This window comes from Microcaecilia unicolor, chromosome 1 (genome assembly GCF_901765095.1).
Source record: "Microcaecilia unicolor chromosome 1, aMicUni1.1, whole genome shotgun sequence".
Classification (NCBI taxonomy): Eukaryota; Metazoa; Chordata; class Amphibia; order Gymnophiona; family Siphonopidae; genus Microcaecilia; species Microcaecilia unicolor.
The window spans coordinates 251,630,269-251,652,421 of record NC_044031.1 but is presented as its reverse complement, the minus strand read 5'-3'; the positions used below and the strand labels follow the sequence as shown (position 1 = coordinate 251,652,421).

At 43.3% G+C, this 22,153-nt stretch overlaps 1 protein-coding gene across 1 annotated transcript in view; it reads right to left on the bottom strand.

The window, feature by feature from the left end:
- The window catches only part of ITGA9 (integrin subunit alpha 9), a 686,274-nt gene that overhangs the window by 536,796 nt on the left and 127,325 nt on the right, over positions 1 to 22,153 (bottom strand). Inside the window, exons 6-7 of the mRNA XM_030205631.1 lie at positions 15,976 to 16,105; positions 7,894 to 7,979 (exon numbers count right to left, since the gene is read on the bottom strand). Coding sequence (XP_030061491.1) covers positions 7,894 to 7,979; positions 15,976 to 16,105 — 216 coding nt within the window. The remainder of the gene's footprint in view (positions 1 to 7,893; positions 7,980 to 15,975; positions 16,106 to 22,153) is intronic.

Here is a 22,153-nt window from a genome sequence, read left to right as displayed (position 1 = left end):
CTCCATTTTTCCCTATCCAGCAATTTCCCTCTCTCCCTGAGTCCTGCCCTCCCAATCCATGCCCATCCATGCTCCTCTGTCCCCTGCCCCCTCCATTCATCCATTTCCAGTAATTCCCCTCTCTCCCTGTGCCCTGCCCTCCTAATCCATACCCATCCATGCTCCTCTGTCACCTGGCCCCTCCATTTTTCCCTATCCAGCATTTCCCCTCTCTGCCTGAGGCCTGCTCTGCAATCCATATCCATCCATGCCCATCTGTCCCCTCCATTCATCCCTATCCAGCAATTCCCCTCTCCCTGAGTCCTGCCCTTCCAATCCATGCCCATCCATGCTCCTCTGTCACCTGGCCCCTCCATTTTTCCCTATCCAGCAATTTCCCTCTCTCCCTGAGTCCTGCCCTCCCAATCCATGCCCATCCATGCTCCTCTGTCCCCTGCCCCCTCCATTCATCCATTTCCAGTAATTCCCCTCTCTCCCTGTGCCCTGCCCTCCTAATCCATACCCATCCATGCTCCTCTGTCCCCTGCCGCCTCCATTCATCCTTTTCCAGCAAGTCCCCTCTCGCCCTTCCATGCCCCCCCCTCGCATCCATGCTACTCTCTCTCCCATGTCCCAGCCTGGCCCGCCCTCTTCTCTCCCCCCCCCCCCCTTCGCATCCATGCATTGTTTTGTTTTGTTTTTTCTTCTTTTTCAATTTACCTCCGTGGCGTTTCCGGCAACGAAGCGTCAGGGAAGGAGGCGGCGCTCCCGACGTCTAGCTTTCCCTTCGCTGTGTTCCGCCTTCTTTTTAAGGCGGAACACAGCGAAGGGAAGGCTAGACGTCGGGAGCGCCGCCTCCTTCCCTGACGTTTCGCTTCCGGATTTGTTTGTTTTGTCGCGAGGGCGGGGCAGAGACGGCTGGCTGGCTTGAAGGCTTCACACCACGAATCCACGAACCCTTCAGCCTCAGCCTGGGAGTGACGTCAGATGGCTTCAAGGCTTCAAGGCTTCAGGCTTCAGGCTTCCGGCTTCAAGCTTCCGGCTTCACAGAACGTTGTCCTCAGAACTCAGGCTTCCGGCTTCAAGCTTCCGACTTCACAGAACGTTGTCTTCAGAACGTTCACGGTGCGTTTTATTATATTAGATGCTATCCTGCATTGGACTTGATTAAACTGTAAATGCACAGACAGGATCCCCCAATGTTTTTTTTTTACAATTTTAGCAATTCTTGGGGTTATTGTTGTATATTATAATATACAAGCTACAGATTTTTTTTTAATATATCGCCCGTTGTTTGGGATGCAGCAAAAGATCTGTTATTAAACAACACACATTTGGAAGCTTGCTTTGGGTATCCTTTTTCCAAGAATTTTTCTTGAAGACACTGGGACTCAGTTTTATAAGTGGAAACATTATTACATATCCTATGATATTTCAAAAATTGAGATACTGGCAAACTTTGCTTTATATGAGCTGGATGCGACCTATCAAAAAACAAAAGGGAGTTACAATCCATGGGTTCAGTATACACCGAAGTTTTAAATGTGCCACTATCATAGTGGACATTAACATCCAGAAAATTAATGCTGGAACTATGGCTCTCACGTTGAAACTGGATATTTGGAGGTATGTTGTTCAATGAACACACAACTCTTTCAATTTTTGTTCGGATTCTTGCCATATCACAAAAATGTCATCCATGTAATGCCACCAGCATATCACTGATTCAAATCCCTCTAAAGAATAAATACATTGTTTTTCTAAACCAGCCATAAACAAGTTTGCCAGATGGTGCAAAAGAAACTCCCATGGCTATACTTGATCTTTTCATACTCAAACAAAATATAATTTTGCTTTATGACTATTGCGGCTAATTGTATAATATAATTTGTAAGTACTGTTGACAAGCATCCAAAGCTACCAATAAAACCTCTAAAGCTTCTTGTGAGGAATGACTGTATATAAAGATTGAACATCTAGCGTAACTAATAAACAAGAAGATGTTTGAATGTTCAATTGAGTCAATTTATTAAGAAAATGAGTGGTATCTCACACATAGGAAAGTACTGAGGTCCTAGAAACCTAGTGGAGGAGTGACCTAGTGGTTAGAGCACCGGTCTTGCAATCCAGAGGTGGCCAGTTCAAATCCCACTGCTGCTCCTTGTGATCTTGGGCAAGTCACTTAACCCTCCATTGCCTCAGGTACAAACTTGGATTGTGAGCCCTCTGGGGACAGGGAACTACTGAATGTAACTCACCTTGCGCTACTACTGAAAAAGGTGTGAGCAAAGTCTAAATATCCACATATTTACATACTCTTTCCAACAGGGAATCATGTGCCAGCACTGTAGGGGTGCCAGGTGGATTAACCAAGCTCTTATGAATTTTTGGTACTAAATATGTATCAAAATGTATACTCAATTTTAGACACAAATCCTAACATCAATCCTTCGTGTGCTATTCCTTAGATCTGTCGAAGAAGAACCTGCGTGGGATCCTGTTGTAATACCTGGTAAACTTCTCAATCCTCCAGTTGTTTTCTGGCTTCTACCATATAATCTTTCATGGCCCACACCACAATGGCTCCACCTTTGTCAGCATGTCGAATCACAATTTCTTTATTGTTTTTCAACTGAATTAACACTTGTCATTCTGCATAAGACAAATTTTTTTGTGTAATAAAATTCTTGTTGTTCAATCTTACATCCTGTAACACTAGTTTGTTTTTTTTAAGTGTCCAAGGCTGGGTCCATAGGTCCTGGAGGGGACCAGGAACTTTTTTGCCAAACCCCTGAGTAAAAACTATCATGAATCAGGGCATCTTTAAAACATAAACGTAAATGCAAAGTTTGAAAAAATCTTGCCAGATCCACTCTCAGTTGAAAAGGATCATGCCTAGCCATTGGAACAAAGGAGAGACCTTTTGATAAAACACTCAATTCACTTGATGTGAAGATAAATTAATCACAGTGACTTGTCTCTTTGCCGTCATCTGGTTTTCATTCTGGTTTGGCCATACCCTGGTCCTGCTTTCCTCTGGTTCGTCATAACACCTCTGCCCTGATGGGCACCACTGATTGCCCCCACCTGGTCACTAGTATCATCTTCCCCGCTGGATAAACCCGAAGAGATGCCAAACCTGACCTTTTTTTTTTTTTTTTTAGTTTTAATTCCATCTTGTGCCTCTGGGGTCCTTATCCACGAATAAACACAACCATCAGAATAATCTCTTTTATCCCGCTGCAACTTTTTCTGTTTGGAGGCTTTCAAATCTCTTCTAAATTTTTCAATTTTATCATTAAAAAGACAGCGATTTATCATAACCTTGCAATGCTTGAAGCCTCACTTTATGTTCTTCTAGTTTAGGTTTTGTTTATTCTATTTTGGTTTGTAAAGTTTGAATTAACATGTTGGGTGGCTGGGTTCACATCAGGCTCTGCAAGTTAGATTAAGTAATACACTTTTTGCTTATTTACAACCCAAACTTGTACTAACTTCTGCTTAGTGTGTGTTGAGGCAACCAGTCCTCAATGAACTTTCATTTATTTTGGCTAGAGAAAGGAAACTTTTATGTTCCCTTCATATTACAAAATACTTTCCTCATGCCCTGTGATCTGAGCTGAATCTATATTTACATCTAATCCTCCTCCTGAACAAAAAAGAAAAAAACCTACAGCGACCTGCATCAGTTGGACCATCCAAGGATATCAGAACCAGAAACTATAAAGTGCATACCTACAATCCATGAGTTAAAAGTTTTATTTTAACTACACTGCTATTTCTAAAATTCTGACTCAGATTCCTTAAACCTATAGCGGGGCATAATCGAACGGGGCACCCAAGGGGCGGGGAAACCCGTATTATTAAAACAAGATGGGCGTCCATCTTTCATTTCAATAATATGGTCGGAGACGCCCAAATCTCAACATTTAGGTCGACCTTAGATATGGTCGTCCTTAGAGATGGTTGTCCCCGGTTTTCGGCAATAACGGAAACTGAGGACGCCCATCACAGAAACGACCAAATCCAAGCCATTTGGTCATGGGAGGAGCCAGCATTCGTAGTGCACTGGTCCCACTCACATGCCAGGACATCAACCGGGCAACCTAGGGGGCACTGCAGTGGACTTCAGAAATTGCTCCCAGGTGCATAGCTCCCTTACCTTGAGTGCTGAGCCCCCCAACCCCCCCCCAAAACCCACTCCCCACAACTGTACACCACTACCATAGCCCTAAAGGGTGAAGGGGGCACCTACATGTGTGTACAGTGGGTTTGTGGTGGGTTTTGAAGGGCTCACATTTACCACCACAAGTGTAACAGGTAGGGGGGGTGGGCCTGGGTCCGCCTGGCTGAAGTGCACTGCACCCACTAAAACTGCTCCAGGGACCTGCATACTGCTGTCATGGAGCTGGGTATGACATTTGAGGCTGGCAAAAAAAAAATGTTAAGTTTTTTTTTAGGGTAGGAGGGGGTTGGTGACCACTGGGGGAGTAAGGGGAGGTCATCCCCGATGCCCTCCGGTGGTCATCTAGTCAGTTCGGGCACCTTTTTGAGGCTTGGTCACAAGAAAAAATGGAACAAGTCAGCCAAGTGCTCTTTTTTCCATTATCGGCCAAGGACGCCCATCTCTTAAGCACGGCTCCAGTCCCGCCTTCGCTACGCTGCCGACACCCCCCCGTGAATTTTGGTCGTCCCCGCGACGGAAAGCAGTTGAGGGCGCCCAAAATCGGCTTTCGATTATGCTGATTTGGGTGACCCTGAGAGAAGGACGCCCATCTCCCAATTTGTGTCGGAAGATGGGCGCCCTTCTCTTTCGAAAATAAGCCTGATAGTCAACCATCAACCTCCTCTGCATTAAGTCTCCAAAGAAATTCACATAGAAGTGCTAAGTACAGCCATTTGTTTCTGTATTGCTGGAAACCACTGATCTCCCAGGCCTGGTCTGAATTTACAACTTTAAAAAGGTCTGTTCTCTGCATTGCCAACTAGTAAGACTGCTGATCCACAGGGTGGACCCCACAGGGTGAACTGCACTGCCACCCAGTGAAATTTTGCCTAACTAGCTTCTGACACAAAGAATGTGCCTTGGGTCCAGCAGACCAAGAGACCTTGGGGATCCCAGTGGTGTGTGGGAGAGGAACCTATAATCCCCACCAACCAGAGAAGGCAAAAGTGCAAGAGATGAAACACCTACATAACTGTACTTAAAGGATCACCTCATTGCCACACGAAAGCTATCCCCAGCACCCCCAGACCACCCTTGGGAACTATAGGGCTGGTGAATGCCAGATCAGCTGCAAAGAAATCCTCAGTGATCCATGATGTCATACATGAACAGCATCTTGACATCCTAGGAATAAGTGAAACCTAGTTAGATGAAAGTGGGGGTTTATCACTGGCTGAACTATGCTCAACAGGTTTCAACATCCAACATCAACCAAGACCAGGAAGATGGGTGGAGGGGTAGCAGTCTTGATTTGGGATACTATCAAACTGCGCAGAATCTCTATCCTCCAGGTAAATAAATCAGAATCTCTTTTAATCCAGCTTGAAGAAGAGAAACCAATCTGGTTGCTCATGGTATACCGAGCACCTCGTAACAACACATTATCTGTGCAAGAACTCCTAGACCTGATTACTCAAGTGACACTGAATTACTGGGAGATTTCAATCTACACATCTACCACAGCTGCCTTTCTAGACACAATGACAGCACTAGGATTCACACAGGTGATCAATTCTCCAACCCATAAAAAGGGTCACATACTAGACAAGTTATTCTACAAAGGGGTTGACATCCCAGAATTCTGGGATAACAGTATTGAAATAACACCCCTATCATGGTCAGACCATTTTCTAATTAAACTTTCCCTAACTGACCACCTGAAACAAATGGCACCTCCCAGAGTTTGGAAGGAGATCAGGCAAAAAAAAAAAAAAAAACAGACCATTGAGCATTTCCTAGAGGCCTTGGACTATGGATGAAAAGACAACCACAGTGTCAGAACAGGTTGATATTTAGAATACACAATTAGCCAAGACATTAGAGAAAACTAAAAAAAAAGGTCTTATGCCCCACTAACAAATGCTCACCTTGGTTTTCTCCAGAACTTCGGATCCTTAAACACAAAGAACAGAAACTGGAAAGGAAATGGCGTAAATCTTGCCTGGATGAAGACAGGCTAAACTGTAGGAAGCACACGACAAAGTACCGCCAAGCCTTAACAGCAACCAAAAAAAATATTTCTCTCAATGCATTGCACAGGACACCAATTCAACCAAGCAGTTGTTCAGATTAGTAAACAGCCTACTGCAACCCCCACAACAGAACCAGCCTGCCCAGTCTAAACTGAACTGCAATGATTTTGCTGCATACTTTGCCAACAAAATTAAAAGTCTTCGCCAGGATTTCAAGCAATCCCACCCAGTCTCCAATCAGTTAACCAGGAGTGCACAAACTCACCCCCTCCTGACAGAGACAGATGGGACACTTTTAACCCAATGACAGAGGAGAGAGCCTTGACAAAATCTTAAGAGACCTTCGGCCAACTACCTCATCCCTCAACACCTGCCAATCAAAGATAGTGCAGCAGGCAAGTATAGGCCTCATAGAAGGCGCCACAAAAATTGTGAACTCCTCTCTTTCTAATGGGCAGCTACCAACAGCATTAAAAAGGGCAATGGTTCACCCTTTGCCAAAGAAAAACAACCTTGACCAGGACAAACTTGAAAAGTTACCGGCCAGTATCCAACATCCCATTTCTAGGGAAATATAAACAAACAGTCTGGGTTCAACTCAATGACTGGCTAGAAGAGAGAAACTGGCTAGATCCATGTCAATCTGAATTCAGACCTGGTTATGGAACAGAAACGGTCCTTGTATCCTTACTAGATGATCTTCACAGAAACCGAGACAGGGGATTTGCCTTGGTCTTAGTACAGCTAGATTTCTCAGCAGCTTTTGACACTGTGGAACATGATATGTTAGCATGACTGACAGAAACAGGTATCAGAGGAACAGTACTTGCTTGGTTCAGATCCTATCTGTCAGACAGGCAGGCAACAATCCAAGTTTGGCAGCAACTCATCGCCACATGGGCACTGACCTGTGAGGTACCACAAGGATCGATACTGTCACCTAATCTGTTCAATACCTATCTCGAGCCACTAGCTGAGCTGATTTGGTCAATGGAAACTCAGTTCTATATCTACGCGGATGATGTCCAGCTACTCATACCCACTGAACCTAAGTTAGACCCAGATATTTAATGACAACATGCTCAGTTAGGCACATGGGCACCGGCACTACTACTACTACTACTACTACTACTATTTAGCATTTCTATAGCGCTACAAGGCGTACGCAGCGCTGCACAAACATAGAAGAAAGACAGTCCCTGCTCAAAGAGCTTACAATCTAATATTGCTGGTGCCTACATAACTCCCAGCCCCGCCCTTACCCCCCCCCCCAAAAAAAAAAAAATCCACCCTGACACTGGCCAAACAGTGAATACCTGGCCCATAGGTTTGTTTTTTCATTCAACAAGAAATATTTCCAAAAAGAGAGCACTGACCAGGGCTTGTGTTACACATGCAGGAGCACAGGGCAGAAACTGGGGAGATGGCCCCAAAGCTCACCTGCAGACTATGCCTCCTTCTCCAAGAGGCAGGCTCAAGGTCTCTGGTGGCATGAGGGCTCAGGGCAATTGCCATGTTTGCCACCCCCTAACACCAGTCCTGACCGTGACCAAAACAGACTAGTGGAACAGTGTCTTACTGCAGTGGGAGCTGAGAAGACCTCGAGGCACCTTATCCCTTTGACTTGGTGAGTGATGGATAATACTGATTCACAGATGAAACAATGTGCATCTCATTTGCTTACAAGTTTTGTTATTGTTTGACTCAAAGTCGTACCTTTCCGATGCCTCCATCCTGAGGGGCTCCTCCCACGATGTCAGTGGTGGTGGGCTGGGAGAAATGTCCTGCTGCCACTGCATATCCTGTAAAGAGAATGGAAGAAGAGGGGGCACAGAGTCACAGAACTTAAAGTATACAGGGAAACAGCTCAGCCATCTGGATCCCACTAAGCAGGTTATCACAGTACATGTGGGAGTGTGATGACTCGGGGGGGGGGGGGGGGGGTCAGGGTACAGGGAGCAGGCAGCCTTTCGCTTTCAACAGGAACTTGCAAAAATGTAACTCTAGATTGTAATAGCAGGAAACTATGGGACATATTCAATTGTTCTCCTAGTGAGGTACTGATAAGAAAAAAAAGCAGAAGGGCTGTAAGCATGGAGGAAAATGGCCATACGTGGTGGATGCATCTGAACAAAAGAAATATGAAACAAAACGATACAGTCCTGATTTACTTTTCCATCACATGAATTTCAAATACATTTCTATTTCGAGTCTTGAACACAGTTTACTTCAGACACACATCTCATTTAAAGGGAAGCTGTCTGGCTGCTCTGTAGCGTGTACAAGCAGAAAATTAAGCAGAAAGAAAGGTCACTGGCAAACAGCATAGATTCTTCTACAAGGTAATTGCTCTCTTGATGTGGAAATGAAAAGTAGGCACTTTGAGGCCTTTATGTCATGTTTAAATAAAAGGTGTCTCAAAGACAAGAAAAGTAAATGTTTTCCAAGTTTTCAACAAAGAAAGGTTATTACATGTTGCCCAAAGGCTTTCCGAGGTTCTGCTCTGGGAGAGGTAAAATTGAAATGGGCAGTTCTGTTTACCACCATCCATAAAAAATGACTCCCAGTAAGTACAAAGGCGCCTTGCTAGGGACAGCGCTGGCTTTTCCTTCCCTTGTAAGGCATTCTATATTTATCTCACTCCTCAATAGCTGCTGAATTATAGGGCAACAGTATCTGGTCTGCACATCAAGCTCTCTAATTCTAATCTATCCCCAGGAGGTAGTGTGAAAAAATTATATGTACTTCTCTTAATTGTTCTGCAATAACCTAGCTAGACTACATCCTTAAATATTTTTGTACATCCTTATAGAATACCCATGTCTTTAACAAGAAAAGAAAATGAGTGCTTTTAACCAAGCAAGGGCCTTGATGCAATAAGCTGAGTGCTAAGCTTCAGCACAAAGAATTCTAATGCACATGCTAAAAAAACATATTTCGAATGCAGTACACTAATGGCATGCAAATGACAGCTAAACAAACAGTGGCTAACAATGTTCAAAAGCTAGAATATAATAACCATGTAAGTCTCAAGTCAACAAAGCAGTTTACAACAATAAAGGTCAATATGCAAAATTATGAAGGATAAAATAGAAGAGATACATATCCGACAGTCCCCAGGAGACTACAAAACACTCACCAAAAATCTGGCCAAACAAAAAAAAATGTTTTAAGATTACTTTTAAAATTCTTATGGTTGGGTTCAGAGCATAAAACAGAAGGGAAGAGCAATTCAGTAAGTTGGAGCAATACCATTAAAGGCTGAACGTTGAATTGTGTCGAGATAAATTTGAAACGAAGGAGCTGTATGGTATTAGAAGAGGTACCAGATAACTAGGGGACCCTGAATAGAAAGAACAGGTAACCAATGGAGAAGCCTGAGTGGGGCAGAAATATGCTCATATTTACTTTACCAGTCAGTAGATATGCTACAGTGTTTTGCATGAGTTCTAGACATCACACCGATGTTTGCGTCAGGCCAACATACAAAGAACAGCAATAATTAAATGGATAAACAGCAGCTCAAAGACCAGGCGGTAGCGTTTTTAGCTCACGGTAGAAATCAACAAATGGTAAACACCAAGACGCTCATTATATTCCTATGGGTGTCTCTGTATTTATCGCTAGCTTATTTCTACCGCGAGCTAAAAACGCTACAGCGGCTTAGTAAAAAACCCCCTATGTGTAGTTATCTTAGCACAAAGAAAGATGACCTAACAAGAGAAATCTACTTGTAGAATGTGAGGTACTGATGAAAACAAACACCCAAGATCTTGCTTTTTTGCACTGAATATAGAGCAAAGTATACTGTTGATGAAGCCTTTGTTAATTAAACAAAGGGGTGTTAAATTAAAAAATATATAAAAATAAAACAGACCAACTGATATTCAAAACAAGTTAAAGCCCAGTTAAAACACATATGCCTGCTTATTTTCAAAGGAAATGGCCAGCCATCTTCCGACACAAATCGGGAGATGGCCGGCCATCTCCTAAACCCGGCCAAATCGGTATAATCGAAAGCCGATTTTGGCCAGCTTCAACTGCTTTCCGTCGCAGAGCCAGCCAAAGTTAAAGGGGGCATTTCGGCAGGGTATGGAAGGCGGGACAGGGGCGCGGTTACGAGATGGCCGGCTTCGGCTGATAATAGAAAAAAGAAGGCAGTTTTTACCATCTGGCAGACGTAGTCTATGGAACTCACAGATACAAGAGTGTACAGAGGACTATGACTGATTACTTCAAGAAAGCCTAACCTCAGTTAACGGAGACTGTATACTGTACGTATAATAAACAGTACTGTGCATATGTTTATCAGACGTCAAGCTTCTTTGGGTCACAACAGTTAAGTGCACGCTCCAGGTAACTGCATGTATTTCTTTGGTCCCAGACCCTTGCACTTAAGCGGATTGCACTGTATGTGTGTGTGTGTGTGTGTGTGTATATATATATATATACACACACACACATACAGTGCACTTAAGCGGATTGCACTGTATGTGTGTGTGTGTGTGTATATATATATATATACACACACACACACACATACAGTGCACTTAAGTGGATTGCACTGTATGTGTGTGTGTGTGTATATATATATATATACACACACACACACACATACAGTGCAATCCGCTTAAGTGCAAGGGTCTGGGACCAAAGAAATACATGCAGTTAACTGGAGCGTGCACTTAACTGTTGTGACCCAAAGAAGCTTGACATCTGATAAACATATGCACAGTACTGTTTAATATATATATATATATATATATATATATGGAATGGCAAAAACCGAAATAACAAAAAGATGAAAAAAATGAAAATACCTGCACGGGAAGGAACTCACAAGAAACAAGGAGTGCAGCATAAAGGAAAGAACACGAAACACATCCTCTCAGCTCTGCACTTGCATGTCGGGCAGGAAGGCACAAGCATACGCGGTGGGACACTACTAGAACTTTCTACCTTACTAGCTAGTCAGTGTCCGCAACGGGCTCTGTTGGATGATGTCACCCAGATGTGAGATTAAGAAGGTCTGCTTGTCCTCGGAGAATGTGTAATACAATAAAATAAATGAAAAATATGAAGATGATCCAAAGTAAATCCTCTGTATGTGAAACAAGGAGTCTCAATAATGTCGATCAAGTCATCAGAAATCCCAAAGCAGCAGCCGTGAATGATCTCAACAAAGATAAGTATTTAGATTGAAATAATTTCAGCATATAAATGGTCAAAACAATTAATATAAATGGACTGACGGTGCGATGATGTTCATCAAGCTGCCATAGAGGGGAATAATCGAACGGGGCCGGCCATCTATATGGGCGGCCATCTCTAAGGCCGGCCCCGTAAAGCGGCATACCCGACCATATTTTCGAAAGAAGATGGCTGGCCATCTTTCGTTTCGATAATACGGTCAGGGCCGGCTAAATCTCAACATTTTGGCCGGCGTTAGAGATCGCCACCTTTGGTTTCCGCCGATAATGGAAACTAATGCCAGCCATCTCAAACCCGGCCAAATCCAAGCCATTTGGTCATGGGAGGAACCAGCATTTATAGTGCACTGGTCCCCCTCACATGCCAGGACACCAATCAGGCATCCTAGGGGCACTGCAGTGGACTTCAGAAATTGCTCCCAGGTGCATAGCTCTCTTACCTTGGGTGCTGAGGCCCCCAAAAAAACCCAAAACCCACTACCAACAACTGTACAACACTACCATAGCCCTTATGGGTGAAGGGGGGCACCTACATGTTGGTACAGTGGGTTTTGGAGGGCTCCCATTTACCACCACAAGTGTAACAGGTAGGGGGGGATGGGCCTGGGTCTACCTACCTGAAGTGCACTGCAGTATCCACTAAAAACTGCTCCAGGAACCTGCATACTGCTGTCATGGAGCTGGGTATGACATTTGAGGCTGGCATAGAAGCTGGCACAAAAATGTTTTAAAAATTTTTTTTGGGTAGGAGGGGGTTGGTGACCACTGAGGGAGGAAGGGGAAGTGATCCCCGATTCCCTCCGGTGGTCATCTGGTCAGTTTGGGGCACTTTTTGGAGGCTTGGTCCTAAAAATAAATGGACCAAGTGAAGCCGGCCAAGTGCTCATCAGAGCCGGCCTTCTTTTTTCCATTATCGGCCGAAGCCGGTCATCTCGTAACCATGCCCCCGTCCCGCCTTCCTTACCCTGCCGAAACGCCCCCTTTAACTTTGGCCTGCTCTGTGACGGAAAGCAGTTGAAGCCGGCCAAAATCGGCTTTCGATTATACCGATTTGGTCAGCTTAACGAGATGGCCGGCCATCTCCTGATTTGTGTCGTTCAAAAATAAGCAGGATAATGTCCCAGTGGGACGAACAGCCATTACAAGGAGTTGGATGAAATTGGAGTGGGAAATTGTGGGGATGTACTGAGTACCTTAACCACAATTTTAATGTGTTTATTGGGATATATTAATAAGTCAAAATGAAAATGTTTTCAGTGATTTAGTATAACAATAGTCAATTGGTTTAGAGATCATATTTATTTGGGATAGCCTGAAAACTTGACTTGTTGGTGGCCCTCAGGGACTAACAAGTAGTAGTAGTAATATCACTGCGCTATGGAATACTCCAAGATCAGCCTGAGAAACACTGGGCTGATCATTCAGTTCTTGTCAAAACCTAACTCTTACACTTCAGAATTCCTCCCAAATCACCAAAGATTAGATTAGACATAAAAACATGGGAACAACACTCAGTGCTCCTGAGAGGCTCCCACCTGGTTGACTAGCGCTGACCAGGTCCTGATAGGATATTTAGTGGCACATAACCAGACAGCGGTACTGAATATCTGGGTCTAATTTAGCCACCAAAGTCCAGGATTTAAAGAAATGCAGACCACTGCATGCTGGATATCACTGTTAAGGTATTCTCTCTCTAGACATATTTCTTTAGGAAATGTATTCCACCACACCAGAAAATGCTCATGGCTTGGATGCCACCCAACTCCAAGTCAACTGAACAGACTAATCCAGTCCTGGTTTTACTTCATCACCTGATACTGACTTTCATTTGGATTTCCCTACAAAAATCAGAAATATATTTCTATACATGCAGTGGAACAAAGCCAGGCCTGAAACAAACTGGACAGTATTTATGGGGAAAATTCTGTGTGTGGTTTAAAATCAATAAGGCTTTTTGTATCGGCAAACAATAAGGTATATATCCCTCTGCACAAAAAGCATGCACTTTAAGGGTAACAGACACCATCCAGCATTAAAGCTTATAATAATAACAAGTTATAGCCTGTGTAGGGTTACCATTCGTCCGGATTTCCCCGGACATGTCCTCTTTTTGGGGGCATGTCCGGGGCGTCCGGCGGGTTTTACCCGCACGCACGTTTGTCCAGATTTCTGGACAAACGTGCGTGCGGGAGGGCGTGCGTGCGGTTTGCGATCCATTGGCGCTGTGGCTCTCCCCTCCCCTTCCTTACCATCTTCCCTGGTGGTCTAGTGACGTCTTCGGGACAGGAAAGAGCCCCCTCTTTCCTGCCCGGAGCACTGTCTTGCCCATCCTCCTTCTCGGTCTCGGCTGGGGATTCAAAATGGCGAGGCCGCTTCAACTCTCGGCGGCCACTTTGAATCGCCAGCAAACCGAGAAGGATGTAGGCAAGGGCAGGCAGCGCTCCGGGCAGGAAAGAGGGGGCTTTTTCCTTCCCTGAAGACGTCACTAGACCACCAGGGAAGATGGTAAGGAAGGGGAGGGGAGCATGTGATGGGGGGGAGGGGAGTATGTGATGGGGGGGCGCGGGGGAGGGGACTATGTGACGGGGGAGGGGAAAGGGGGCGGAATGAGGATCTGAAAGGGGAGTGGCGGGGGCATGGGGGGGCTAAACATTTGTGTCCTCTTTTTCAGAGGACACAAAATGGTAACCCTAAGCCTGTGTAAGAACAGGGACAGGGATAGGGATTAGGCCAAGCTGGAGATATGGCCTAGTAGTTAAACAGTGGCCAGCAAAGCCAAGGTTTAAATCCTGCTTCAATAACTGCAGCTCCCTGTGATCTTGTGCAAGTCACTTCATCATCCACTGCCTCAGGTACAAACTTAAGATTGTGAAACCCCTGGAAACAGAAAAATACCTACTGTAACTGAATGTAATTCACCTTTAATTACTACTAAAAAAAAAAAAGATATGAGTTAATCCAGTGGTTCCCAAACCTGGTCCTGTAGGCACCCCCCCCCCCCCCCCCCCCAGTCAGGTTTTCAGGATACTCACAATGAATATTCATGGGAGAGATTTTTAAACTGCTAACACTGGCACTGCTGCTGGCTACAAACGTCTTGTGTGTGATATTTTATGCGATACACAGGACAGATGAAAAACAAGTGCAAGTTTTAGTTCACGCAGGGCTATTGTTATAGGGGTGCTTTAATATGGCAACATCCAGAAGTTCAACTTTGGCCTCCCTAATTTTTGAATTTCTCTTTTATTATTATTTATTGCACTTGTATCCCACATTTTCCCACCTATTTGCAGGCTCAATGTGGCTTACAAAGACCTGTTATGGCATCGCCATACCAAGTTGAATAATACAATTGGTGTTACAAAGAAGATTAATGAAGACAAGAGGATTTGTTCAGACAGTTGCAGAAGGATAAATTCTAAATAAAGTTGGGTAGGTGTTGTGTTAAAGTTAGTTAGGGGTTCTCATGGTAGGCATTTGTTTTCCTTGACTTAAGTTACCTGCAAAAGTTGAACTAAGAAAATGCATTGTCTGAAGAAAGCCTGGGGTGGGGGGCAGTGCAGGTCTCACAGGCCATGGGAAATCTCCATCTAGCAGTCACCTGAACATTTACTATGAAATAATGCAAACTTCAAATTCGGTGTTCAAAAAACATTTTTTACTCATCGGGTAAAGTGACAGATCTCTGAACTGCTCCCTCTTATGTGTGACCTTATATTTTAAAAGCAGTTCTTGGTTATCAAAAATAGTTTCAGCTGACCAGGGTCTATTTCCCCCTTTCAATATCTGTACAACCGCACTGTCCTGTACTCTGTAAGCTGGATACGATTAACAGTGGCTACTGAATGTTTGTACAACATGGAAGCCAAGGAAGGCAGGTTTCTTTAGAAACAAACCGGACCAGTTCTCTGAAGAAAAGCAAAAAATAGCTTCCTGTGCTGGAATGTATATTGTAAACAATCTGATAAGGGTTCTTAACCCTGATGATTTTTCTCACACTGAAACAATGATATAAACTTTGTGGTTATGACTTTACTACTGGTAAGCTGATCAGTAACATCATTCTGATGCCATTTTCCCTACAATATTCGTAAGTATATATTTTTAAATACCAGCCTTGATTCTAAACTAACAATGCAGATAATTAGTGATTGATGAGGAGGTCATTTCCTTACAGTTAGTGCCCTGGGAGGAGGGGAAAGTAAAACTCAAGGATTATTATCCCACCAGGACATTAACAGCAGGAAGTGCCTGACCCTGCATCTCATCATTACTAGTAGCTGTAAAACAGAATTAAAGTACATCTTAGAAGAAATATCACTGCTGCATTTCCCAACTATTCCAGAGTTGCTGTTTGCTTCAGAGGTCCCAACCAGGGAGATAATAGACCATGCTGACGAAATCAAGATGCTTAGAGCGTGGGATTCTCATCCTAACATTTCAGGCCACATCCAGGCAGTCTACAGCAATAACGAACAGCCATTACAAGGAGCTGGATGACTCAAACCTGGTACTATAGCATACAATGAACCGATGCTTTCTCTACAGGGATCACCACTTTCATGTCTTCCAAATTGGTGCTACTTGCCTAGGTATGTGTAGCGCTGGGCTATAACCGCTTCGTCGTTCAGTTTGAAATACATGTTATCAGTGAGGTTTAAGACTTTGACTGTTCCAGTCCAGTAATAAGACCCTGGTGCTCCCATAACCACCAGCTCCTGAAAGACAAAAACCAAAATAAAAATGTTTTTAAAATTATATTAAACGGAATTCCTTTTGTGAGCAGTATGCTAATCCAACTTTGAGCAATCAGTGAGAATGGCGTCCCCTTGGCTGGTTGCTGTAGCTCCAGATGCTTCTGGAAGCATCAGTTACCCAGAATCATAGCAGCCAGCTCCATAGGTGCTGTGAGTGTTTGAACAGCCCCAAATATTGAGCAAACTCCTTGACTTTGTCCTGGGGGGGGGGAGTAATTTCCAATGGATTTAACACCCCCAATCATTTCAAAAACTCAGTTCCTATGCCCAGAATGTATCCAAGAACTCAGATGTTCACATTTATTTTTCAGTAATACAGGAAAAATAAAATAAACACTTCTTTAATTTATGAAACATATCTTCTCTTAGAAGAGAAGTAATTTCTAATAATATCAATACAGCTGGGCAACTGGCTCACAGTAAACCTGACAACTCCTCAAGGCAATGAAATGCTGTTCATGAGTATAGCTTATGATTCATGGAATTTAGTTTACCTTTTCAAATCTTACTTCACTTGTAAAATAAATAAATATAAGATTTAATATCAGGTGTTAATTCACAAGTGCAGTTGAATAAGTTACATTTCCTGGACAGAAAGGATGAAAAAGAGGTGGGCTCACTACTCCCATACACACACATGGCAAAATGTAAAGATGACTTTAGGGATCTGAGGCGTGCTGCCAACCACCCAAGCCTCTGCAATAAATCAAAACAAATTATTCTGAGGGAGGCAAGCTCTAAATAGATACTTCAGGTTGATTTTTCTCACTTCTGGAATCCCGCTATCTGTAAAGTCATTTCCGACTTCCTTCTACTCCCTTTAACCCGAAAGCAGCTGTGTATCAAGAATGTTTCAAATAGTTCAGCCAGCAAGTACATCGTTTCAGTTCTCCTTCGACATGCTCTGATTGCTCCTAGGGGATACTAGAAGCAGACATTTCCGGAATCTCCTAACCCAGCTACACCCACATTTTCAATGATTCAGTCAGACTGCTGCACTGATCCTTAGAACAGCCCATGCAGGCCTCACCCTAGTACAGCACGAGAGTATCAGCATAAGCCTTGTGAAGGAGGCTGAAAAAATTAGACCCATAAAAATGGGGGAATGTGCAAGTTTATTCAAAATATAATCCTAATTCTAAGAAATAAAATATAATATGCCAATAGAGGAAGAGTACATAGGAAAAAAATGAAACTGGAAAGCATTAGTTGTTAGAAACAGGCAATTTGAGATTTTGGTGCTGCTTAAAATACACTTCACTGTGGGCCCTATGTATGAATTAAGAATTTTTCCAATAGACACTTGGGGGGTAATTCTATAAGGTGGCTCCTGGTTTGGGATATGAACAATGTGCATAAATGTTGGTATTTTCATCATCTGTGTATGTAAGTGGCAATTTAACAGAAGGCAAACACACAAACAGGTAGATGCCTCCACGAAAAGTCAACAAAGCAAAGCAGTAGTAGAGGATGCCACAAACCACAACCAGCCACAGAGGTATGGTAAAAGCTGTGGTCATGGTTTGTGGCATTCTCTACTATTGCTTTGCTTTAGTGGCAGTCTAGCACACATAAATGACCTTGGTGCATTTCTCCATGTAATTTCCTCATACTGCATTTCCCGTTCTTTTCTGTGGAGTAACTGGAGAGTGCTAGATGTGGAGTATTTAGATTTTCACAAAGCCTTTGACACAGCTCTGCATAGACGACTAATAAATAAACTGACTGCTCTCGGTATGAGCCCTAAAGTGACCAACTGGGTTAAGAACTAGTTGAGTGGAAGGCGACAGAGGGTAGTGGTAAATGGAGCTCATTCTGAGGAAAAGGATGTTACCAGTGTTGTGCCGCAAGGTTCGGTTCTTGGGCCGGTTCTTTTTAACATTTTTGTGAGCAATATTGCTGAAGGGCTATCTGGTAAGGTTTGCCTCTTTGCAGATGATACCAAAATCTGCACTAGGGTAGACAACCCTGATGGTATGGATAACATGAGGAAGGATGTAGTGAAGCTAGAGGAATGGTCTGGAATTTGGCAACTTAGAATTAATGCTAAAAAATGAAGTGTCATTCATTACCCAAGGGAATGGTATAGTTTAGGGGTGAAGAATTTTTGTGTACAAAAAAAGGAGTGGGACTTGGGTGTGATTGTATGTGATGAGGTAGCCAAACAGGCAGACCACGTAATGGCAAAAGCTAGAAGGATGCTTGGGTGCATAGAGAGAGGAATGGCAAGTGGGAAAAAGGAGGTGATGATGCCCCTGTATAAGACCATGGTGAGACCTCATTTAGAATATTGTGTATAATTCTGGAGACAGTGCCTTCAAAAAGATATAAACAGGATGGAGTCAGTCCAGAGGGTGCTACTAAAATGGTCAGTAGTCTTCGTCATAAAGTGTATGAGGACAGACTTAAAGATCTCAATATGTATACTTTGGAAGAAAGGTGGGAAAGAGGAGATATGATAGAGACATTTAAATACTATGCGGTATAAATGCCCAGGAGGCGAGTCTCTTTCAATTGAAAGGAAACTCTGGAGCGAGGGAGCATAGGATGAAAGTAAAATGGGATACACTCAGAAGTAACCAGCGGAAATATGCCACTGAAAGGGTGGTGAATTAGTGGAAACGCCTCCCGGTGGAAGTGGATTCAAGAGAGCTTGGGACAAGTACAAAGGATCTCTAAGGGACTGATAGAGTATATGGCATGGATGACCAGACTGGATAGGCCATACGGTCTTTATCTGTTTACATTTTTCTGTTTCTAGGGGATGTTTGTTTCCTTTATATGAACTGAAATTCCAATGTGGTTATGAGCATGATTGGAGATGCATTAATTTTTCTGAGGAGATTCTCCATATACTGTTCTGTATCATTACATCAATAAAATTTATTTATTTATTTATGGTTCATTTCTACCCCACATTTTCCCACAAATGCAGGCACAATGTGGCTTACATAACTTATAAAAAAAGAAAAGTACAGTACATGAAAGCTATAGAAGAATAAGGTGGTGACATTAGCAGCAGGATACAGGACTAAACAGCAGAGTTACTGATACTAAACTATGTGCTCGGTTATAACATTACCCTCATATGGTCTAATTTCATAACAAAGCACCTATGTGAAATGTCCAAAAGGCATCTATTTTATAAAAACAACACAGGTGCCTCCATAAAATAGGTTCCTTCACTGACCCCCAGTAGTGTACAGGTCCCAAGCCGATATTCAGCTTGTTCCCATATAACTGTCTTAGGTGGGTCCCTGCTGAATATCAGCAGGGACCTGCATAAGCTCCGGTGGCCAGAACAGCACCATTTAGCCCTGGATATTCAATGCCAGGGTCCACACATGCCCCAGCACTGAATATCCAGAGCTAATCTAGCCAGTGACGGTCAATGTTTAAAAAAATAAAACTCTGACCACCACCAGCTGAGTATTGGCCACATGGGATTTGTAGCACGTGCCTTGTCACTTTACGCATGTAATCCCTGTGGCTTTATACATAAAAACCTCCTTTATTACATTACCTCTGAAACTCTGGCTTTCACTGGGGTTTCTGGTTCAGTTTCTGTCTGCATGTTTTGTTCTGTATTAGGTAAGTATCTACCCATGTTCTGCCTGTTTGACTGAGGCATAGAGGATTCTGCTAACCTGTAGTTCTTGTCTAGGGTTCTGTTAACTGCCCAGCATGTTCTTGTTTCCCAGTAACAGTTGAGTGTAATGTGTTCAGTGCTGCCTTCTAATAGATAAGGTTGCTGTAATTTGAGTCCTGAGAGTTAAAGATGTTATGGTGTGGTAGTTTAATTTAATTTCACAGTTCATATTTGATATACTGCCAATCAATAAATGATTTAAATGTTTCACAATAATCAATTAGAATAAAGGAGGAAACAAGGACAGGAAGGGGGCAAAACGTGGGGTGTCATTTCCAAGTTTCTCATATATTGAATTTATGTTTAAATTTGGTTATTGTACTATTGTTATGCTATTAACAAATTTGTAAGTACAAGTGCAGCGCCCAGTACTTTGGACTGAGAAGAGAAAAAGTCTATCAGAGGACATGGGACTTACCTGTTCTGTAGAGTGATTACACAGAAGAAGCAGGAAGAGACTATAGTTAGCCAGGGTCTATCCCAAGGCCCATACCCAGCAACACAGCATAACCAATGATCGTACTGGACAATCTACTATCCTCATTCCCCTCAACCCCATAACACCTGATTCGCATCTACCTCAATCGACCTTAACACAACTTTGTATTTGTTATCAATCATACTGGCAACCGCCTCTATGGTACCATGTAAGCCACATTGAGCCTGCAAATAGGTGGGAAAATGTGGGGTACAAATGTACTGTAAGTACACTGAGAGACTGAGAAGGAGGGGAGACTGGGGTAGTGGAAGACCCTATCAAACATAAGTCACTTAGAAGGAGCAGAGATCAATAAAGTATCTTAACAATTTTAAGTGGGTCAATATTAAAGCAATTTAACTAGCCAGAAACAGCTCCTGGTGGTTAAATTGCTTGTTCATGGCTAATTGGTCATATTCAGTGATACTTAACTGGATAGTGCTGTTGAAAATAACCAGTTAGCGCCCACTCAAAACTGGCTCTTTTGGGGCAGAGTCAGAGCACCTGGCTGGTTAAGTGCCAATATTCAGCACTTAACTGGCCAAGAAACCTGCATAAATAGGGCCACATAAAAGTCAGTCCTACCTTTATGCAGTACAGTGGCGTACCAAGGGGGGGGCGGTGGGGGAGCGGTCCGCCCCGGGTGCACGCCGCTGGGGGGGGTGCCGCGCGCCTATCGGCTCTTCATTTTCATGCTCCCTTTGCCCCGGAACATACTTCCTGTTCCGGGGCAGAGGGAGCATGAAAACGAAGAGCCGGCAGGCGCGTGGCACCCCCCCCCCTAGCGGTGTGCACCCGGGGGGGGCATCGTGCTGTTCCGGGGGGGCGCTGCACCCGGGGGGCGGGGCGCATCGGCGATCCGCCCTGGGTGTCAGCCCCCCTAGGAACGCCACTGATGGAGTAACCTATAGCCAGTTAAGTCAGTATGAACTTTTTTTATTTCACTTATAGACATGGTACTGTAAAAACTGATTATGCATGTTACGAATTGAACATTTACATTCGCGTGGTATGGCTTCTATATCCTTTTTTAATTTCTCTCATTTGTGTTTTTATTTTCAGTGATATTTTGTATTATTTGTAACTGATACAATTTTATGTTATATATGCTTTTATATGCATTTATCTATGTTTTTACAGATACTCTGATGCCACAATCACCAAAACAAGGCCGCATCAGGTTTTATGTGTTTTATAATATCAAATTGTGATACAGCCGTACTGCATGTATTGGGTTTATTTTGACCGAGTGTTCCTCCGCCTGGCCATTTGTTCATTCTGCAACAAAGGTGTTTCTCTTTGCCTCTTTGGATGAGTAATTTCCTAGACAATAGTCAGCTATCCTCTAAGTTCAACACTGTGTTGTAATTGCAAGTTTAATAGCAATCTACCTGCCTGCTCAGCATGTAATTTGCCAAGTTCCAGCATAAGAAAATACGTATTGCCATACTGGGACAAACCAAAGGTCTGTTAAGCCTAGTATCCTGTTTCCAACAGAGGCCAATCAAGGTCACAAGTACCTGGAAAGATCCTAAAAGAGTAAAACAGATTTTATGCTGCTTGTCCCTAGAAATAAGCAAGTCATAATATGAACAGTACAAAGACATGTTTTCAGACTGAGTGCAAACATGTGGGAAAAGCGTATTTGACACTGCAGAGAGAAATCAGGAAATGGCTGCTTTTGCTCTGGATCATTATCACCTCTGTGCACCTACCATACACCTGTTTCCTTCCTGCCTTCAGTACGACTCTTTGGCCTCTAAAAATACAAAGGAGGCAAAACTATTGTTTAGGCTGTGTTATATATTTAGCATAGGCTGGATGGTATCCTAAACCTAAACTAAGCCTCTTTTATCCTGTAGCATAATTTAACAAGGCATTT